At 40.7% G+C, this 18,449-nt stretch overlaps 1 protein-coding gene across 1 annotated transcript in view; it reads left to right on the forward strand.

Moving 5' to 3' along the window:
* Positions 1–486: 486 nt before the first annotated feature.
* Positions 487–18,449, forward strand: part of LOC148524206 (carboxypeptidase B-like) — a 28,459-nt gene continuing 10,496 nt past the window's right edge. Inside the window, exons 1-8 of the mRNA XM_088472091.1 lie at positions 487–575; positions 669–744; positions 2,037–2,161; positions 3,738–3,843; positions 6,544–6,645; positions 8,235–8,336; positions 14,274–14,384; positions 16,630–16,720. Of these exons, the coding sequence (XP_088328217.1) occupies positions 505–575; positions 669–744; positions 2,037–2,161; positions 3,738–3,843; positions 6,544–6,645; positions 8,235–8,336; positions 14,274–14,384; positions 16,630–16,720 (784 nt within the window). The 5' untranslated portion in view covers positions 487–504. The remainder of the gene's footprint in view (positions 576–668; positions 745–2,036; positions 2,162–3,737; positions 3,844–6,543; positions 6,646–8,234; positions 8,337–14,273; positions 14,385–16,629; positions 16,721–18,449) is intronic.

The raw sequence follows: 18,449 nt of genomic DNA on the forward strand, positions 1-18,449 counted from the left end.
CAGGGAATCTGTCTGTCTAAAATGTTCTCATGCGCAGAATCATAATCCCGCACAAGCAAACAAATCTACAAGCAGGATTCTAGGGACTGCATCGGCTGCAGCTCCTAGAAGCCAGATAGGGCTTCCGCTATAGCAGGCGAGTGGTTTCCCATGGGAACTTATCAATCTATCTGCTAATTGCAGTCCCGACTAGCAGTCCCAGGAAGAAACACCTCCCCCATGGGACATCCCTTCCATCATGTGATTAGCAGAGCGCGCATCCAATGGGAAGCCACTGCTAGGCTGTCCTTGGGCTGGCGGATTTTACAAGGGGGGCTGTAGTCCTGCAGACCTGCATCCCCTAGGTATAATCCACCTCTGGTTGGGAGGTATTACCAGCAGAAAAAAAGTATCACTACTGGGGAGGGGAAATTATACATCAGATAACCCTGCCTACAAAAAGGAGACCACAGTACTTATTAAACACTTTGTTGATTAAAAGACCAATGTGAAGAAGAAGAAAGAATGAAATCCCTGTGGATCTGGATTTGCGTCTTGGATATCTGTTTGGTGTCATCATATTTAACATTCCATGGGTAAACATCTTTTTCCTGTTCTGTATGAGAGTATGTTCATGATTGCTTGGGTTATATGTAACATTTCACATTCTAAAGTATAACATATTCTAGGCACAAGGTTTTACGAGTTCAGCTGAAAACAAAAGAACATGTCACCCTCATTCAAAGCATGGACAAGAAATTTAATGTAAGTTTTTTATGTATCTTACAAAACTTCTTTGTGCACCAAGATGTGGCAATGTGGTATAGTGGGATGTAGTTAAGTGACCGGCAGCCTCACAATCCCGATGGCAGAATGCCGGATAGGGATGTATGATAGGCATCGAGATACCGACGACTATCATAATCCCGATGCTGGAATCCAGACGTGGGGCCGGTATAGTTACTGGATGAGAACTTGTTACAGTCCTGAAAGGGGTGAGTTTCTGACAACTAGGCAAACATGGCTAAAGAGCATTGGAAGTTTTCAATCTGGATTTTTCAGATGTGTGTTTAGTTTGTTATGTAGTAAAACTGGATATTTACTGATTAATAACTTGATTTCATGAAGTCTCAGATTTTGTTAAATGCTTTTAAATTTACTCTACCATGCTTTAAAATGAACTTGAATATACAGTAGTGCTTTAAATTATAAGGCAGTGTTCTGGGAGTAATGCTGCAAACATAAAGGGGTAAATTTACTAAAGTGAGAGTTTTTAGAAGTGGAGATATTGCCCATAGCAACCAATCAGATTCTAGCAATTATCTTTTAGATAGTGCTAGTTAAATGTTAAGTAGAATCTGATTGGTTGCTATGGACAACATCTCCACTTCTAAAAATTCTGACTTTAGTAAATATACCCCGAACATGTTAAGCTAATAGTTAGAACATTAGCCAATTAATACATTTAATTAAAACAATCTAGGGAAAACTAGTGCTCTACAATTAAAAACAATTATTAAACAAATAAAACTTTAAACACAAGAGCAAATTTATATTACACATCAATTAGTTGTGTGGGTTTTCATACACATACCACACCTCGGTCATACACTTTACTCCTGTGTGCGTTGCAGAGGTAATGGGTATAGTTGAGGAAAGTTTATAAATACCAGTGGCTAAGTGATACCTCCCAACCATCCCGATTTCAGTGGGACAGTCCCGCTTTTCAGGCACTGTCCTACTGTCCCACACACAAGCCGCTGTGTTCTGCAAAGGTGGGAGGTTTGGGAGGCAATCTGTCACATGCTACAGTGAATGGATGACAGGCGTATCTGCGCGTCATCCACACTGTGCTTGGACTGACTTTCAATGCACTTTCATTTCCTTTCAGACGTGCATTAATGCAGATATCTAATGGAATAGCAAAAACTTGTGGGCGCGGCTTTTTAAACAGAACTAAGCAATTTTCAGCCAACTCTCTGCTAATTGAACCTGCTCCCACATGTGCAGAACATTTGTGTTATTATAGCAACCATGAATCTCGTTTCCCTTTTTAGCTGGATTTTTGGCATCCGGACTCATCAACAAGAATTGTACCGATGATGACTGTGGATATTCACATTCATGCCAATCAGTCAGAATCAGTTCTACAACAGCTGAAACACAGCACTGTACCATTTCAGTATGTGTCATTGTTTCATTTAGCATATAGTAAAATGTAACAGGTTTTGTATTCAACTTTTGTGCAACAAATGTAGTCACCTGTTTGCAACATGCCCTGATAGTGTGGTGTACAGATATTATTTACAAAGCAAATTGATTTAGCAAAATACTTTGCAATTTGAGACTGACAGCAGATGTCAAGAGGAACATTAATTCCTGCTACCATATAAATTAGTTGTTCTGCTACCCAGTATCCACATACAAATGACAAGTTTCCTCTTGTTTGACTTTTGACTTAAATATTCTATATTATATTAATATTTACAAATCTACTTAAATAAGCAATCTAAAAAAGCATAGGGTCCAACTCCTAGCAATAGAAAGATCTTCAGTTTCACATAAACAAACTGCGTGAAATATCATTAACACTGAAGCTGAAAATAATTATTTATTAGAGAACAGTGTTTTCAAGAAATGGGGTGGGAGGGTGAGGACAAGCAGTGAAAAGCATGAGGAAGTGGAGCAGTGGAGAAGTTGCCCATAGTAACCAATTAACTTTGAGGTAGCATTAATCAAGAACATTTTATAATATGATGGGTAGAAGCTGATTGGTTGCTATAGGCCACGTCTACACTACTCCACTATTTTCACTGCTTGATAACTCTCTCCTATGTCCGTTGAACATGCCTCCAGCTGTACAGAGGGCACAGAGATATGCCTAGACTAAACTAGAAGAAAACTGTTCTGAAAATATCATGAATTGGAATCTCAGGGTCCAGAGGTTCCTTTCATGATATATTGTCCACCAATGGTTGTTGGACCCTGTAATATCAAGAAAAAAGTAAAATAAAAGCCTATTATGTTTGCAATGTAACTTAATTTCTGATATTAAGTATAGACTTAGAAACACATGTAACAGAGGTATGGCTGGTGGCGCCTGAGCTCCAGTATAAGGGGCCCTACCCATTACGATAAGAGGTTTTGGACAGATCGTTCAGAAAGTCGTCTAATGGATAGCCGGCAAGGACCAGTGATGCGCATGCATGCTGAGTTCTTGCCGACCCCGACTATCAGCCGAACATGCTGGTCAACCTCACGACGCTCATCAGGTTCCACATGTTCGGAGATAGGGAGGTCGGTCTCCTGCACTGAATGGTGTTCATTGAATGCCATTCAGTGCGGGCACCGCACCCGGCGACCTGAAGGACTGAACGGTAGACGTTCAATTTTTCAGGTCACGTAATGGATAGGCCCCTTAAAATATAAGCCAATCTTCCCAATGTCACTGTACTGTAAGCATCTCCCTGACTGAAGATGTTTATAAAGCTATAACTAGAGAGAGACTCAAATTTGTACATGATGGATGTAACTTTATACAAAACAAAATGAGGGTGAAAGTTAATATATACTATATATCCATAACTTAAAAACAGGGCTACTTGGGAATGCTACAATTTCACATATACTAAAAAAAATACTAGCGCAAAGTTAAAGTATTTTGCAGATGGCAAACAAGTGCTGGCTTTATGTGCTTTCTATTTAGTATAAGAGCATGAGACAAAATAACATACGTTACCTGTCTTCTTTCTGGTTAGAGTTTTGTTCCACGATCTTCAGGAAGGGATTGAAGCACAGTTGGACAATAGAAAGGTTCGGAATTCTAAGAAGTACAGTTATTCTAAGTACAATGATTGGAAGATGGTAAGAAAGATACTTTTATAATACACATATGACTACTACAGTATTTATACAAAATATAGGTTATATAGGGCCTAATTCGTGGCCACAGTACTGTGCATGTATACAAGGCTGTCACCGTGAATGGGATCTGGTCAAGATACCGACAAAGGGGATGCTGGAGTCCCACACCTGTAAGTAGTGGGGTTAGGGGGAGGGTTAGGGGTTAGGCACTAGGGGGGAGGGTTAGGTTTAGGGTGCAGGTAAGGGAGGTTAGGTTTAGGCACCGGGGAGGGAGGGGTAGGGTTAGTGGTAAGTAGAGGAGGGGGATTAGAATACCGACAGACAGGTGTTGGTATTCTAAACATGTCTGAATGCCGGTATCTCGATTTTGACCGCCGGGATCACGAGAGGGGGCAGCCCATACCCAACCCCCGCACAAACTTTCACATCTTTGCAGATCTGTTAGTCAGTGTTGAACGTTAGCCAGTTGTGGCTAAATGGGTGTAACTGCAACACCGAGCTCGCAATTAGCATAAGCTTGCTGTGGGCAAGTCATGTGCATGTAGACAGAATTACGGGCTATTCAGGGGCGATCGTATGCAATGAAGCTGCAATTTGTGATACATATTTTGCACCCAGGATAAAGCTGGAGCAGATCTGTGCCTATAGTTATGATCTGTTCTCACAACTAGATGTATTGAGGAGCTGTGAACACATAGATGTTGCCAACGGACAGAATTCTGCGGTTATTTTCAATCATGAAATGTGTCCGCAGATGCTTCTACTTTGTGCGCAGCTTTGAATCAGGAACATACTCTGTATTACAATAATAAACTCTTATGGCGCACATCCACACGCCAACTAGGGACAGTATGATTACGACATCGTAATCGTACCGTTGTTCCCCATCCCCTGCAGTGCCTACAACGGAATGACCAGTCATTCAGTGTAGGCACCCCCCATCATCCCCGAACATGGCCAGTCTGTCGTTATCGGCCAATGATTGATGTCGGAATCGTCCAGCGTTAGCGCGCATTGCTGGTCGTTTCTAACATTTGCATGCCTGAATTGTGCCCAATTAATGAGCGATTGAACGATAACAATGTCATTATCATTCAATTGCTCTGTTTACTCGGGTAGTGGATGTGCGCCCTTAAAGCTGCATACACACGGTACGATCTGTACCACCAACTACTTGAAAGAGATCTTTCAGTGAAGTCATCCTGCCACATCTATGCACAGGCAAAGTTGACTATATTGTGCAAGTTGGCCTGCATGTATGGACGATCATAGATATCATTATCGTTCATGTGGGAACGCGCATCGTTGGCCGTTCACTGCATAAAAATGAACGATATGAACGATAATTCATTGAACAATATCGTTATCATTCATATCGTTCATAGATATCATACCGTGTGTACGCACCATTAGAGGCATATTTTTAAAACAAAATTGACAGGATATCCAACAAAAATACTAGTTTTAAGGGGCTACCCTCAAATATTTAGATGGCGATAGCCATTGTAGCCTACTGTAGTTCACTCACACAAACATAGTCTGTTGACCAGGCATGTGCAGTAGCGTACCCATGGTCTGATCCCAGAGAAAAAGTGATCGCAGTAGTGATCACTTTAGTTCTAACACATCGCAGGGATGGAGCCCCTGTCCCTGGATGTAATTAATAGTAAATACAGGTGATCCTTCGTGTCTTATTGTCACAATAAACAGCGTTAAGAAATTAGAATTATCGGGACAAATTCCAAAAAAATTTATAAATGTGCCCCCTATTATATGCGAACAATATTCATAATACAAGGCAGTTCGTTATCCTATGTAAAAGCAGATAATCTGTGTGTCTATGGCTTCACATTGCCCTGGGGTCTCTGGTGACATGTACAATCTTTTTAAGTAAATATTTCATACATAAATAAAAACTAATCAAGCCACTGCCGTGTGCAGGAGACAGCACAGGGAGTGCCGCAATGGGACCTCCCCCTCACTGGGTAATGGACTACTCTCCCCCTCCAGGAGATAGACTACTCAGTTGAGCAAACCAGTTGAGCAAACCAGGCAATGATTAGTATATTGCCTGGCGCGGTTTAGTTCATGACATTGCAGGGGGAGGTCTTCTTTCATGTGTTGATCCTGTATTGTGAATTATACCGAAAAGTATGCATAGATGTACTGTACCACCACTCATGACCATGGTCAATGTACTAACAATTGAGAACCATATGAAAGCAACTTCTGTCACTAAAGTTCACCTGAATATAAGCCCATTAAGCAAATACACAGTTTTGGCCAATCTCTACAGATTCATTGGCATTGAAGTTCTCTCTGATCTCTCACAGCCATGCTGTCTCTGTGTCTCCTTCTCAGTGCAACTGTCATTGGTTGACCAGAAATATGAGCACAAGCAATCAGTTTTACTTATTTCATTATTTATTTTTGTCACAGTGATAGTTTGGATGGCACACTCAGTGGTTTTGCACAAATCTGGATTAAAATCACTGTATGTGGGTCCAGCATTAGGGGTTGGAGTAGAATTTTACGAATTGCCCTGTAATAACTATAGGTTATACTAAAATAATGTGAAAAGGGTGTGAAAACACCCTTTTTCACTTTATTTTAGTAAACATAATGTTTATAAATAGAACCCAATGTCTACTATAATGATATAATAGTGCTATATGATGATCTTAAAATGTTTGTTTTCAGATTGCGGACTGGACCTGCAAAGTAGCTTCTAACCACCCAGATCTTGTCAATCGCCTTGAAATTGGCAACACTTTTGAAGGCCGTCCTATGTATGTTCTTAAGGTGAGGTGGAGATCACTAAGCTTGTTCTTGTTAAAGATTCACTAAACCTAACATACAAGAAGATTTGAAAAAGCATCCTTTACTGTATCATGTAATAATTTAACATTACTATCATAATAATGGGGAATGAACTCCATGACCATAATAAACTGTATGATAAAACTGTATGGCAAAAGGATTATGACACTTCAAAATTATACATTCTGTGAATGACACAGTAGACCTTAGAAGGAGAAAGAGATTCTGGAGAATAAAGATAAAACAAACAATGGAACTGTACTAAAAGGTGAGCTTTGCAAGCAAACGTATGGCCGATTAAAGTGGACGACTGAACGATAACGACATCATTATCGTTCAGTCGTCCACTTTATCGTCCATTTTTAACACGAAAACGATGAACGATATCGACGATGCGCGTTCCCGCGGGTCGTTCGTCATCATCGTTCATCGGGTTAACATGCAGGCCAACCTGACGATGTCGTCAGGTTACTGCATGTTATGGAATGGGGGATTTTGGGGGTGATAAAAAAAATGGGGGACAAACTCTAAACTAGCGAAAATGATTCCTGAGGGGTCACAAGTATGCGGCAGGTGTTTTCTAGAATGTGGGTGGTTGCGGAAGGCAGATTTTCGAATGGTTTTAAAAAATCACTTTAGGGACTTAAAATTATGCTTGCACTTATTTTCATGTACCCAAATTTGATGGACATAGTTATTTTTCCCAGCACTTGGGATGACAGTTGGTGTTTGAATATGAATTGTGCTGCAGCCAGAATGAGACAGTCAGGCAGGACAAACTCCTTTCTTGGTGGTTACCTACATTCATAGAAGGAATATTCTCCCCAATTTTTATGTGACTAGGTCCAGGGGTTTGGGCTGGGCGTTGATGAGTCAGTGAGTCAGTCAGTCAGTCAGGACATTTGATTTTATATATAGAGATTCCAAAAAAGTTTTTTGTGGAACTGAGATAAAAAAGAATGTAAATTCTAAAACATTATAACATATGTAAGGAAGCCATTAAACATGTTTTGTAAACATTAAAAATTATAGTCCAAACAAAGTGCCAGAACTGTATTCCTGTGAGTTCCAGCACAAAATATGCCATGTTTACACTATTTAAAATTAGATGCAACTTTTTTTTTAATATTGAGCAAACCTCTGTGATACATTTATTTAAGTGAAAATCTTTTTCATTCACAGATTATAAATACAAAAAAAAATAACATTCTTCAATAGGGCAAGATATGTCTAACAGATACTGTATTCAGTAAACTTTTTGGGTTCCAGAAAGAATTAGAATTATACAAACTTGTTGTTTGAGTGTAGGAAAATGTCAAATGATGTGTAAATCTACTCCCGTTGTTAAAATTATTGATCTTGTTTTGGTGATTGTAATAATAATAATAATAATAATAATAATAATAATAATAATAATAATAAATTAGTATTTGCAATATATTTGATGCCATTGTACTTTTGTCTCAGGCTAGGCCCACCTGTGAGGGTGATCATCTGTAGTCTCCTGGTATAATAGCAATCTTCTTAAAATTTGTACCATGTCATAACACTGTTTTTACTACACTGGAAAGGTTGGGAAGCAAAGATCTGCAAAGACAGCCATCTTTTTAGAATGTGGTGTCCATGCCAGAGAATGGATTTCACCAGCCTTCTGCCAATGGTTCGTCAGAGAGGTCAGTAATCTGTGTTAAAACAATCATTTGAAATTCACTAAAGGCATTATTAGGAATTTCTAATAAACAAATTAGAAAAGTACTAAATTATCTAAATTATTTGGTGGCATTTAAAAATATAGTCAAAGGAATAATACATTCTTATCTTTGCAAGTCTCATGATTCTGTTATGGATCACAAGTTATTAGGCAACATGGAACCCTGTATGCTAAATACTGGTATAATACTTCGAGTTTATTTTAATGACCAGCATGGTGACCTGTGAATTAACCTTTATGTGTATATCCAGCTGCGGGGGTAATTATTTGTCTGAGAAGATGCCATCTGAGGGGAAGACTTGCAGATTTATGTCTAGCCAATTAGGACTGCCAGCAAGTGATCCAACAGACAAATAATTGTAAAATTACGGGTTCTTATACATTATAGCAGTGGTTCCCAAAACTGTGCACCCTGGAAACCCTGGTGACAGCTCTGCGGCATCATGGGGTGCCGCAGAGCTGTCACCAGGGTTTCCAGCGGCCGGTTGCCTAAAGAGGCTGCCCAGCATTTTTTTTTGCAGAGGAGGAATGGGGAAGCCGGCACCCAGAGGAGCAAGAGGCTGCTGCTACCCCGCTGTGAAGAAGGGAGACCGGAGTACGGTCAGATCAATGATGGATCCACTGCCAGAAAGAAAGGTGTTGTGAAAGTCCCTGAGTACCCTTACCCGCAGCCTGATAGACAAAGTGTAAGATTCAGGTGCGTCTGCTGAAGGGAGAAGACCCCCCTTAGGACCAGCCGCTGCTGAGGACCCAATGCTGCCTAGCGTGGCCGCTGGACAGAGGACTGGAGAGTTGCCTGCCCAAGAGGAGGACACTGTAGAAAACTCAGGAAGAGGAGCTGACCAACCAGAGAGGGGGAATTCCAAAGACATCGCTGAGGACCTGTCGATGACGATGGGACTCTGTCTTGTGGAGAAGCCAGCCTACCACTGAGGAAAAGACATGTGGATCCGGACATCCCCAGCAGTGTATTTGACAGCCCCAACCAAAGCCTGCCCAGCGAGGACCTCTAGAGACAACCCGGGCACTGGGAGGGAATAGAGTCCCCGGAGTGGAGGCTTTCCCCTGTTGCGCCTGATGGAACTGAAGCAGTTCTGTTATTTTTTCCTTTTTATTTAAAAAGAAATGTATTTGGCTATAACTATTTGATATGTCATATTTTTGTATGTATTCTTATTAATTGTTTTGGCCGTTGCACCTCTTTTCTAATCCATCTTGCTTTGGGTTATTATATTGGTAATGATAACTGGGACTTAATTGTTATTGCATAGGATGATTGGAAAATTCCTACCTGGAGCAACTTCTGTGGTGGTAGTATCTGGAAATTATTAGTGAGTGGGAGATATACTGGGGAGTGTAATCATTTCTGTAGACAGACCTGCTGGTTGTATTTTTATTAACGCTGTATCAGACCCACGTCATGCAGGCTCAAATGAGTACTGATATTGATAAGGTTACGGACAGTGGTTAGAGATTGGAGCATCTTGGATCCGGATCCATGACAGCAAGTAATAGTAAGTGAGTAAAAATATAGAAACAGACAAAAAAAATAGTTTGGCAGTGTAACTATATCTTATGTCGACTCTCCATGAATGTCAGGGAATCTCCCTGTAATAGCTGTGATATCATCACTCTCCACCCACCATGATGGAAACTCTGGTGAGACGAATAAGGAGGATGTTTGCTACAAGAAAATGGCCACCTCTCTCCAGCACACTAATGGCTACATGTGTGGATGTGTGCCCAAGGATGTGTGATGAATTACAATGGATGTATGATGAATTACAATGGATGTTTGATGATTTGCATGAACCTGGTGGAAGGGAGAGGGTTTGAGGGAGTCATTTAAGATCACCATATTTTTGTTTTGGGCCTCATTTACAGTTAAACATAAGTCAGTTTTATAACATGTCTCTTAGATGGAGCATCTAGGAGACATGAGTCCTCTTGAGTGCTAAGTGCATAGGTGTTGCTTTCTCAATCTCCCTGCAATGCTTTGTCAAAAGTAGGCAAGTGTGCTATACCATAGTAAAATATCTGGAAACAAGGTAAGCAGTACTATACATAGCTTAGTAAAATGTAAAAATATATATTTTATAGGTTGAACTGTACTATTTGATATTACTGTTTTACATTTTGTTACTTTCATTTCTATAACCAAGAAACTTTAATGCTTTCAAAATCAAATGTAAATGGGAAAAAGAAGCACATAGCTAAGAATTCATTTAACAATAACTTATTTTGCCTAGAGATTCAGAGGCTAATAAATAAAATGAATGTATGGGAATTCAAAGGGTCAAGTGCACACTGACTAAGGAATCAACAATATTATATGGATTACATGACAAACCAGCCCTTATTCACATAACGGCTATTAAAGCATAATCAGAATACACACTTGCTTTACAAAATACCACACTTGATTTATAATTACAATTAGAAAGCGCATAAACTGATGGTCCAGTCAGAGACCTGGTTACACCAAGACTAAGAGCCTGATTCAGCAAGGATCGCAAGTGCTAAGACACACGCAGATGGTCAATTTCCGTGATCTGCGCATGCATATGCATTGCAGTGCGTGTGCGCCATCTAGCCACTGCGATCGGGAATGAGAGCACAGTGAGGGCCTGATTCAGCAAGGAACGCAAAGGCGAGAACGCACGCACTTGGCCAATGTTTTTGATCTGCGTATGTGTATGCATCGCACTGCGCGTGCGCGAACTAGCCAGTGCGATCGGGTTGTGGTGCGCAGACTTCACGCAGTGCACTCGCAGACCCTTCCGATATTAATTAACAGGAAGTGCCGTTTGTGGGTGTGACATGCGTTCTTTGCTGAATCAGGCTCTGTGTACGCAGACCCATTGCAGAGTGATTGACAGGAAGTACCGTTTAGGGGTGGTGATGGGGGGGTGGTCTGGCAAACACAAGCGTGCCAGTGCGTTGGGACGGCGTTGCAGGGGCGTGCATATATTAGTCACTGCAATACCATACGCAGCCTGAGGCCTCATAGCGTACACTGAAGTTAGCAAGTCCTGAGTGAGGTCTGACCTGCCTTAACTGTGCGTATGGGTCCGATGTTACTCGATGTTACTGATTATTTTGCTATGTTGCCCAAGTGTACGGATGTGAGTAAGGGGAAGGTGGCGTCTGTATATTAGGCTGAGATCACATTGCGAATGCAGACATTTACATATCCCCGCTGATATTAGCAACTGCATTGCGTGCGTATAAGCAGAATAGCGAATCTTGCTGAATCAGGCCCTAAATGCCTTAATTGTGCTTCAAAACTACATTTTTTCCTTTATCAACTGCAGCCCAACGAACCTGTATTCTATACTAGATTTACTTTTGTTATATTTTAAATTAAGTTGCAATATATTAATTACTGCTTTGTAAGTTTATAATTACAATATATAATTTTACAGTATATATATTTATATATATATACACACACACAACAGGTTCCTCTGTTGTGCATATATATATATATATATATATATTAAGCAGAGAAGTAGTGGTATATGGCGCTAGTCCTTGATTATGTCACTTAGAGTCTTATAAGAAAACAAGAGATGCAGCACTCCCCAGATCTTCAGGGTGGCAGCTCCGTCTCCCAAATGCTGTCGTTCAAACAGTTAAAATCTATAAAACAAAAAGTGGAGAAGGAGCGCCTCCCAGCTCAATAACATATAACCTTTTTTTGGACCCTTCACCAATTTTAATCACCTATGTGGTGGAGGTGTACCTTTGACAGTGGAATAATCCACAATTATAATAAATACATTAAAAATATTGTGAGCAGTTTCACAATTAGTTTCACTTTAAGCAGTTTCACAATTCTGAATTGAATGGCTTTAGATTTAAAGCCATAGAACACGTCAAGATGGGAGAACGAGGTGGCAATTTGGATAATAAATTATCTAGACGTGAGATGTTTTGGATTTATTGTCTTAATACTATGGCTCCCAATGGTTTGAATGATAATTATGAAATTGCCCCATTTTTAGACTGAGCCTTTAGGTATTATAATCACAATATTTTTAATGTATTTATTTCACTTATCCTTTTAGTCCATGTTTTTATGATTGATTTTATGTTTTTTAGAGGTTCTTAAGTATCCATTCCATTATATATTTTTTATATAGATTTATGATGATCCGATATTGGTTTTATTGTCATATTTATATGCTAATTACTTATCCATTTGATATGTGATGTTTGCGACCACCATGACTAATCACTGACCTATAAGTGTATAGAGACTAAGACAAAATGGCGTAAGCCTCCACTAGAGGGGTTACTAGAGGATGCGCTACTAGAAAATGGCCGACCGCTGTGATATAAGCCGAGCCCGCCGGAGATACACGCGGCTGCTGGTGCGGGGGGCATTGTGACCCTATCTGCTTATCTGGCACGCCGGTAAGCTCTGAGAGGGTTATCCGCTTCTAAGAAGGGCCATTAAAACTATTTTTGGAACCTAAGAGTGGATTATGGAGTATCTATTTCCGGTTAAGTGGAACGCACTTCCGGTTCACTTCCGGTCTTTGGAACGCAATCCTAATTGCGGAATTGGCGGTACACACGCCCATGTATTAAATTATTACTTAGGGTATATAAGGGTGTTTGTTATGATCTTTTTTATCCTCCTGATGAAGTCCTATGAATTATTGATGGACGAAACGTGTTGAGGTTTCAGTTGCGAATTACTGCCCGGGGCACCTGTGATGTGATCATCTGCAGATAAGCTTGTTTTACCTTTCATATTGTACGGGCATTTTACTTTATTTCTGTTTATGTGTGATAAAACTGTTTGTGTAAAATACTACACTATGGTCCTTTTCTCTTTATCCTAATTGCATACATTGCTGAGACTGGATTGTATAAGACTGGGTCTCCTTATTTGGATGAGGAAGGAAGAACACTGAATGAACAGTGATTCTCTTATGCTGATATAATTGTGGATTATTCCACTGTCAAAGGTACACCTCCACCACATAGGTGATTGAAATTGGTGAAGGGTCCAAAAAAAGGTTATATGTTATTGCACTAGGAGGCGCTCCTTCTCCACTTTTTGTTTTATATATACAGGTTGAGTCTCCCATATCCAAATATTCCGAAATACGGAATATTCCGAAATACGGAATATTTTCAGCATGACTGAGATAATAAAACTTTGATTTTTGATGGTTTAATGTACATAAACTTTGTCTAAGGCACAAATTATTAAAAATATTGTATAAAAAACCTTAAGGCTGTGTGTATAAGGTGTATATGAAACATAAATGAATTTCATGTCTGTACACAAACTTTTTTTGATGCACAAAATTATAAAAAATATTGTATAAAATGACCTGCAGGCTGTGTGTATAAGGTGTATATAACACATAAATGCATTCTGTGTGTATATTTTGGTTCCATTCCCAAGACATTTCATTATAATATGCAAATATTCCAAAATACGGAATATTCCGATATCCAAAATACCCCTGGTCCCAAGCATTTTGGATATGGGAGACTCAACCTGTATATATATATATAATATATATATATATATAACGATTCTTATCTGGCACTCATGCTATTTCCAATTAAGGTGATGTGCCACGGTGCCCTTCGTGATGATGAGTATAGCAATGAGGATCGGCGGCACTCAGTGGACTTGCAATCAGCAGCATAAAGAAAACTGTTTGTCAAAAGATTAAATTCTGAAACGTTGATTTAAACTGTTGTGGCGACCAGTTTTCTTTGTGCTGCTGATTGCCCGCCGATCCACATTGCTATATATATATATATATATATCAGTGTCAAAATGTTGTGAAACTACATAAAGCTCACTGTGGTGTTGTTGTTGTTATTATTATTATTATTATTATTATTATTGTATAACATTTCTCTTCAGCTTGTTACCGGATATTCAAATGACGAAAGCATAAAGGAACTATTGAGAGACTTGACCTTCTACATTCTCCCTGTATTTAACATAGATGGTTACACTTATACGTGGACAAAGGTAATAATTGTGTCTTTAATAACTAAGAAAGATCACACAATAGGTGTGAATTACTACAGAATTAGTTTGTGTAACCATCATAATTACAAAATGTTCTTTTTTCTTTGTAGTAAATGGAGAAAAAAATATTTAAATAAATAGAATTATTTTATTTAGCTTTTTTCCATTTATTTTTTATATTATATAACCCACTTTCTCCTTTTGTTCCCACTGTCCAAGTACCAAATAATTATATATTTTTTTAATTTCAGTGACTTACTTACATAAATAATTGATAAAAATAAATATATCCATATATAATTTGAATAAATATTCCATCCACTGTAATACAGTTTTTCCTGTTTTTTGTAACGAATGTGGGTGTAACCATTATGAGTAAGTGCTATGGTAAATTACCAAATTACCTTGCATTTATTAAGGACCTGTTCCACAACCTCACATGCAAGTGATGTCGGTATTACAACTACCTACTCACCAGGGCTGTAACTAGGGTGGTGGTGGTGCGACATGTGCCATGGCACAGGGCACTGCAGGGCAGGGGGCGCTGTTCGGGCCTGTCAATTTTCTCTTTATAATCATTCTCACTTGTAGCTTCCTCTTCTATTATCCCCCGGCATCTCCAATCTGCCCCTATCTCCTCCTGACCGACTCCTCCACCCCATCTGGCCACTTCCCCATACACTTTCAGTCACATCCTCTTTTATTTAACACACACATTTCAAAATAAGTGTCATACATGGCAGTCACACACTTTACTCATGGAGCTATCTGCCCCACAATTTCTGATGGCAGCCCTGAACACAGCCACCGATTTCTGACGGAGGTGTTACCAGCACACTTCGAGTACCCTTGCTGGCGAGTTCAGCTGCTGGAACAGAAGGTCTCATTCAGACCCGCTCACGAGTGCTGTACGCTCGCAAGCGGGTCGATGGTGCCCAAGTGCGCATGAGCACGACGGAGGGAGCTCCGTCGTGCGAATGCACGAGACCCGGCAGCAAAGGGGTCTCGCAGCAAAGGGGGTGTGCTGTCGATGGTGAGTGACAGTACGCCCCCTTTGGTGGGCGTGCCGGGGGCGTGGCTGCCAGACAGAGGCGTTCCCATGGGAACGCCTACCGTCTGGGTCCGGCCCCACTGACATCACTAGTGATGTCAGTGGGATTGATTTTGGCTCTGATAGAGCCAAAATCACTCCAGGGCTTGCGGCAACGAGACCCTACCGCAGGGTCTCGTCGCAAGCCCGATGGTCGCGATGGTCTTGACCATCGCAACCATCATCATGGACGCTCGCATAAGCTGTGGGTGGTAACCCACAGCTATGCGAGCGTCCAAGAGGCCGCTCCAATTTTAGGTAACCCGGCCCTGATTCAGAGCGAGCGCTCTGGTCAGAGCGTCCGGCTCTGAATCAGGCCCTGAGTACAGACACAGACCTCCCCGCTGCTAATATTTGTTGCATATACACAATAAGCGACACTCTTTCTATACCTTCAGTCGGTAAGCTATGCTGCCGGCTCTAGGCTTGTGCACAGCTGTTCTTATGGAGAAATCATGTGCAGGTGCAGCTTCTCCAGTGCTCTCCTACCTCTAGAGCTGTTGTGTTATACTGCAAAATTATTGTGTATCATCATTGCAGCCATTGGGTTCACACTGTATTTGGCAGTGACACCTGGATAACAGTGGTACCAAGGGATTGGTACCACTTCATCATTGTACAGGACAATTCAGATTTGTTATGCCCCTTCCTCATGAGGCCATGCCCCTTTTTCAGCAGGCATCTTATATCCTTATTTTAAAAATAAAGGGGGGACCAGTGCTCTTTCTGGCACAGGGCACCGAAAAGTCTAGTTACGGCTCTGCTACTCACATCGACTTACACTAATTGCACCTCTTGTCTAAATAAAAGCTGCTCTATCTGTATATGGGTTTATACATACTTGATTATTTTATTAGATATTCTAAGATGTTATTATTATACATTGTATATTATTATTATTATTATTATTATTATTATTATTATACATTACATTAATGTCACTTGTGTATAATATATTGAATTAATTCCATTATTATGTTCTTATTGCATTTGTGTTGAATTTGGTCTTTTGTAAACTTGCAGCAATTTGTGCAACCTACAGCATTATATATGATAATACAGAAATGAGATTAGGTGACATTCTATATTACTGTAACATAATTGGTAAAGTCAATAGCAAACACACAGCCAATCATTGAGCAAATATTTTAACAGGATCGTATGTGGAGAAAGAATCGCTCACCAGCACCAGGTGGCGAATGTTGCGGCACAGACCTTAACAGGAACTTCAACATTTCATGGTGTGGTAAGAAAAGAATTTACTTACTACTGAGTAACTGAGACACTGTACAAGTACAACACGTTTTGACTATCAGAAAGGAAAGGATCTCCATTTGTGTATCTCTCACATCAAACCCCAGGAACATAGGACCTGATTCAGACCCGCTCGCGAGTGCATAGCGCTTGCAAGCAGGTCGATGGTCGGGCAGTGCACACGTGCGGCGTCGCACTGCGTGTGCACGAGCCCCGGAGCGATTGAGAACTTCATTGATGTTGATCGACAGCTCACCCCGTTTTGTAGGCGGGTCGGTGGCTGCACAAATGGAGGCGTTCCCGAAGGAACACCTGCCGTTTGTGGGCGGCCCTACTGACATCACACATTATGTCAGTAGTGAACTTCCTGCTCTATTAGAGCAGGAAGTTCACTGGGGCTTGCGGTGGATGAGACCCTACCACAAGGGTCACGTTGCAAGCCCGATGGCAGCGATAATTGTGACCATCGCCAGGCCGCCTGCGCAAGCTGTGGGTGGTCATCCACAGCTGTGCGAGCGGTCTGGAGGCGGATTTTTTTTTTTAAAATCCGCCCTGATTCAGTGCGAGCGCTCGCAAATAGCGAGCACCTCTGAATCAGGACCATAATCTCTTCTAAGTGAAATGTACTAATTGAAAGATAATTTTTCTCTCCCAGAGTAAAACATATTGGGCCTGATTCAGAGGTGCATGCAATTCGAATGGAATCCTGATGTTCCAGTGGTTGAGCGATTATTTGCCACTGTGCATTTGCAAAAAGTCCTGAAAACCCCTAAGGCGGACACATTACACAGGTGCTCAAAGATGCTGTTATGATTGGGATAGACTGTATCATATATGGGGCTGCAAATCTGTCTCATGGGTCTCACATCTAAGGTTAGGATTTGGTCGGAACAGGCGTGGGAGGCTTAAGAGGAGACTTGGGAGATGTGGATAAAACTGGGTGGCTTGAGCCAGAACTTCCTCATGTACTGTATGATGTGAGGAGTTATATGAACTGTAGAGGATGATGGGACTGAAGTCAAGGACAGTAAAGTAAATGTCTTTATTGAGCAGCAGGTGGGAAAGGGAACTGGATATATAATACTGAGAGCTGGATCGGTTTGAGACCAATATTGATGATTAGTAAAACTTGATATGTTTGAGACCGATGTTGATGAATTGAAGAACTTCATTGGTTTGAGACCGATGTTGATTAGTTGAAGAACTTGATCAGCTGGAGACCGATGTTGATGAATTGAAGAACTTGATCGGTTTGAGACCAATGTTGATGAATTGAACTACTTGATCGGTTTGGAACCGATGATGATGAATTGCAGTAATGGATCAGTTTGGGATCGATGATGATGAATTTCAGTACCGGGTTGGTTTGGACCCGATGATGATAAATTGCAGTACTGGATCTTTGGGATCAATGATGATGAATTGCAGTACTGGATCGGTTTGGGACAGATGGTTGGAGCTATCGGCTGGAACCGATAGAGGTTAATGTTAACAACCTGACCTCTCCGCTCAATACAAGATATGCATCTCTCATCCCCACGCATTACTTGCTCCCATTCACGGTTACAGGACTTTTTTAGGCTGCACCCACTCTGCGGAATGCCCTTCCATGCACAATAAGACTTTCCTCTAGTCTCCAAACCTTCAAGCATTCCCTGAAAACTCATCTTTTCAGACAGATTCTAAAACCGTCCACATAATCTTCATAGCTTCCATATCTA

This window comes from Taudactylus pleione, unplaced genomic scaffold (assembly GCF_031769625.1).
Source record: "Taudactylus pleione unplaced genomic scaffold, aTauple2 ptg000120l, whole genome shotgun sequence".
Taxonomy (NCBI): domain Eukaryota; kingdom Metazoa; phylum Chordata; class Amphibia; order Anura; family Myobatrachidae; genus Taudactylus; species Taudactylus pleione.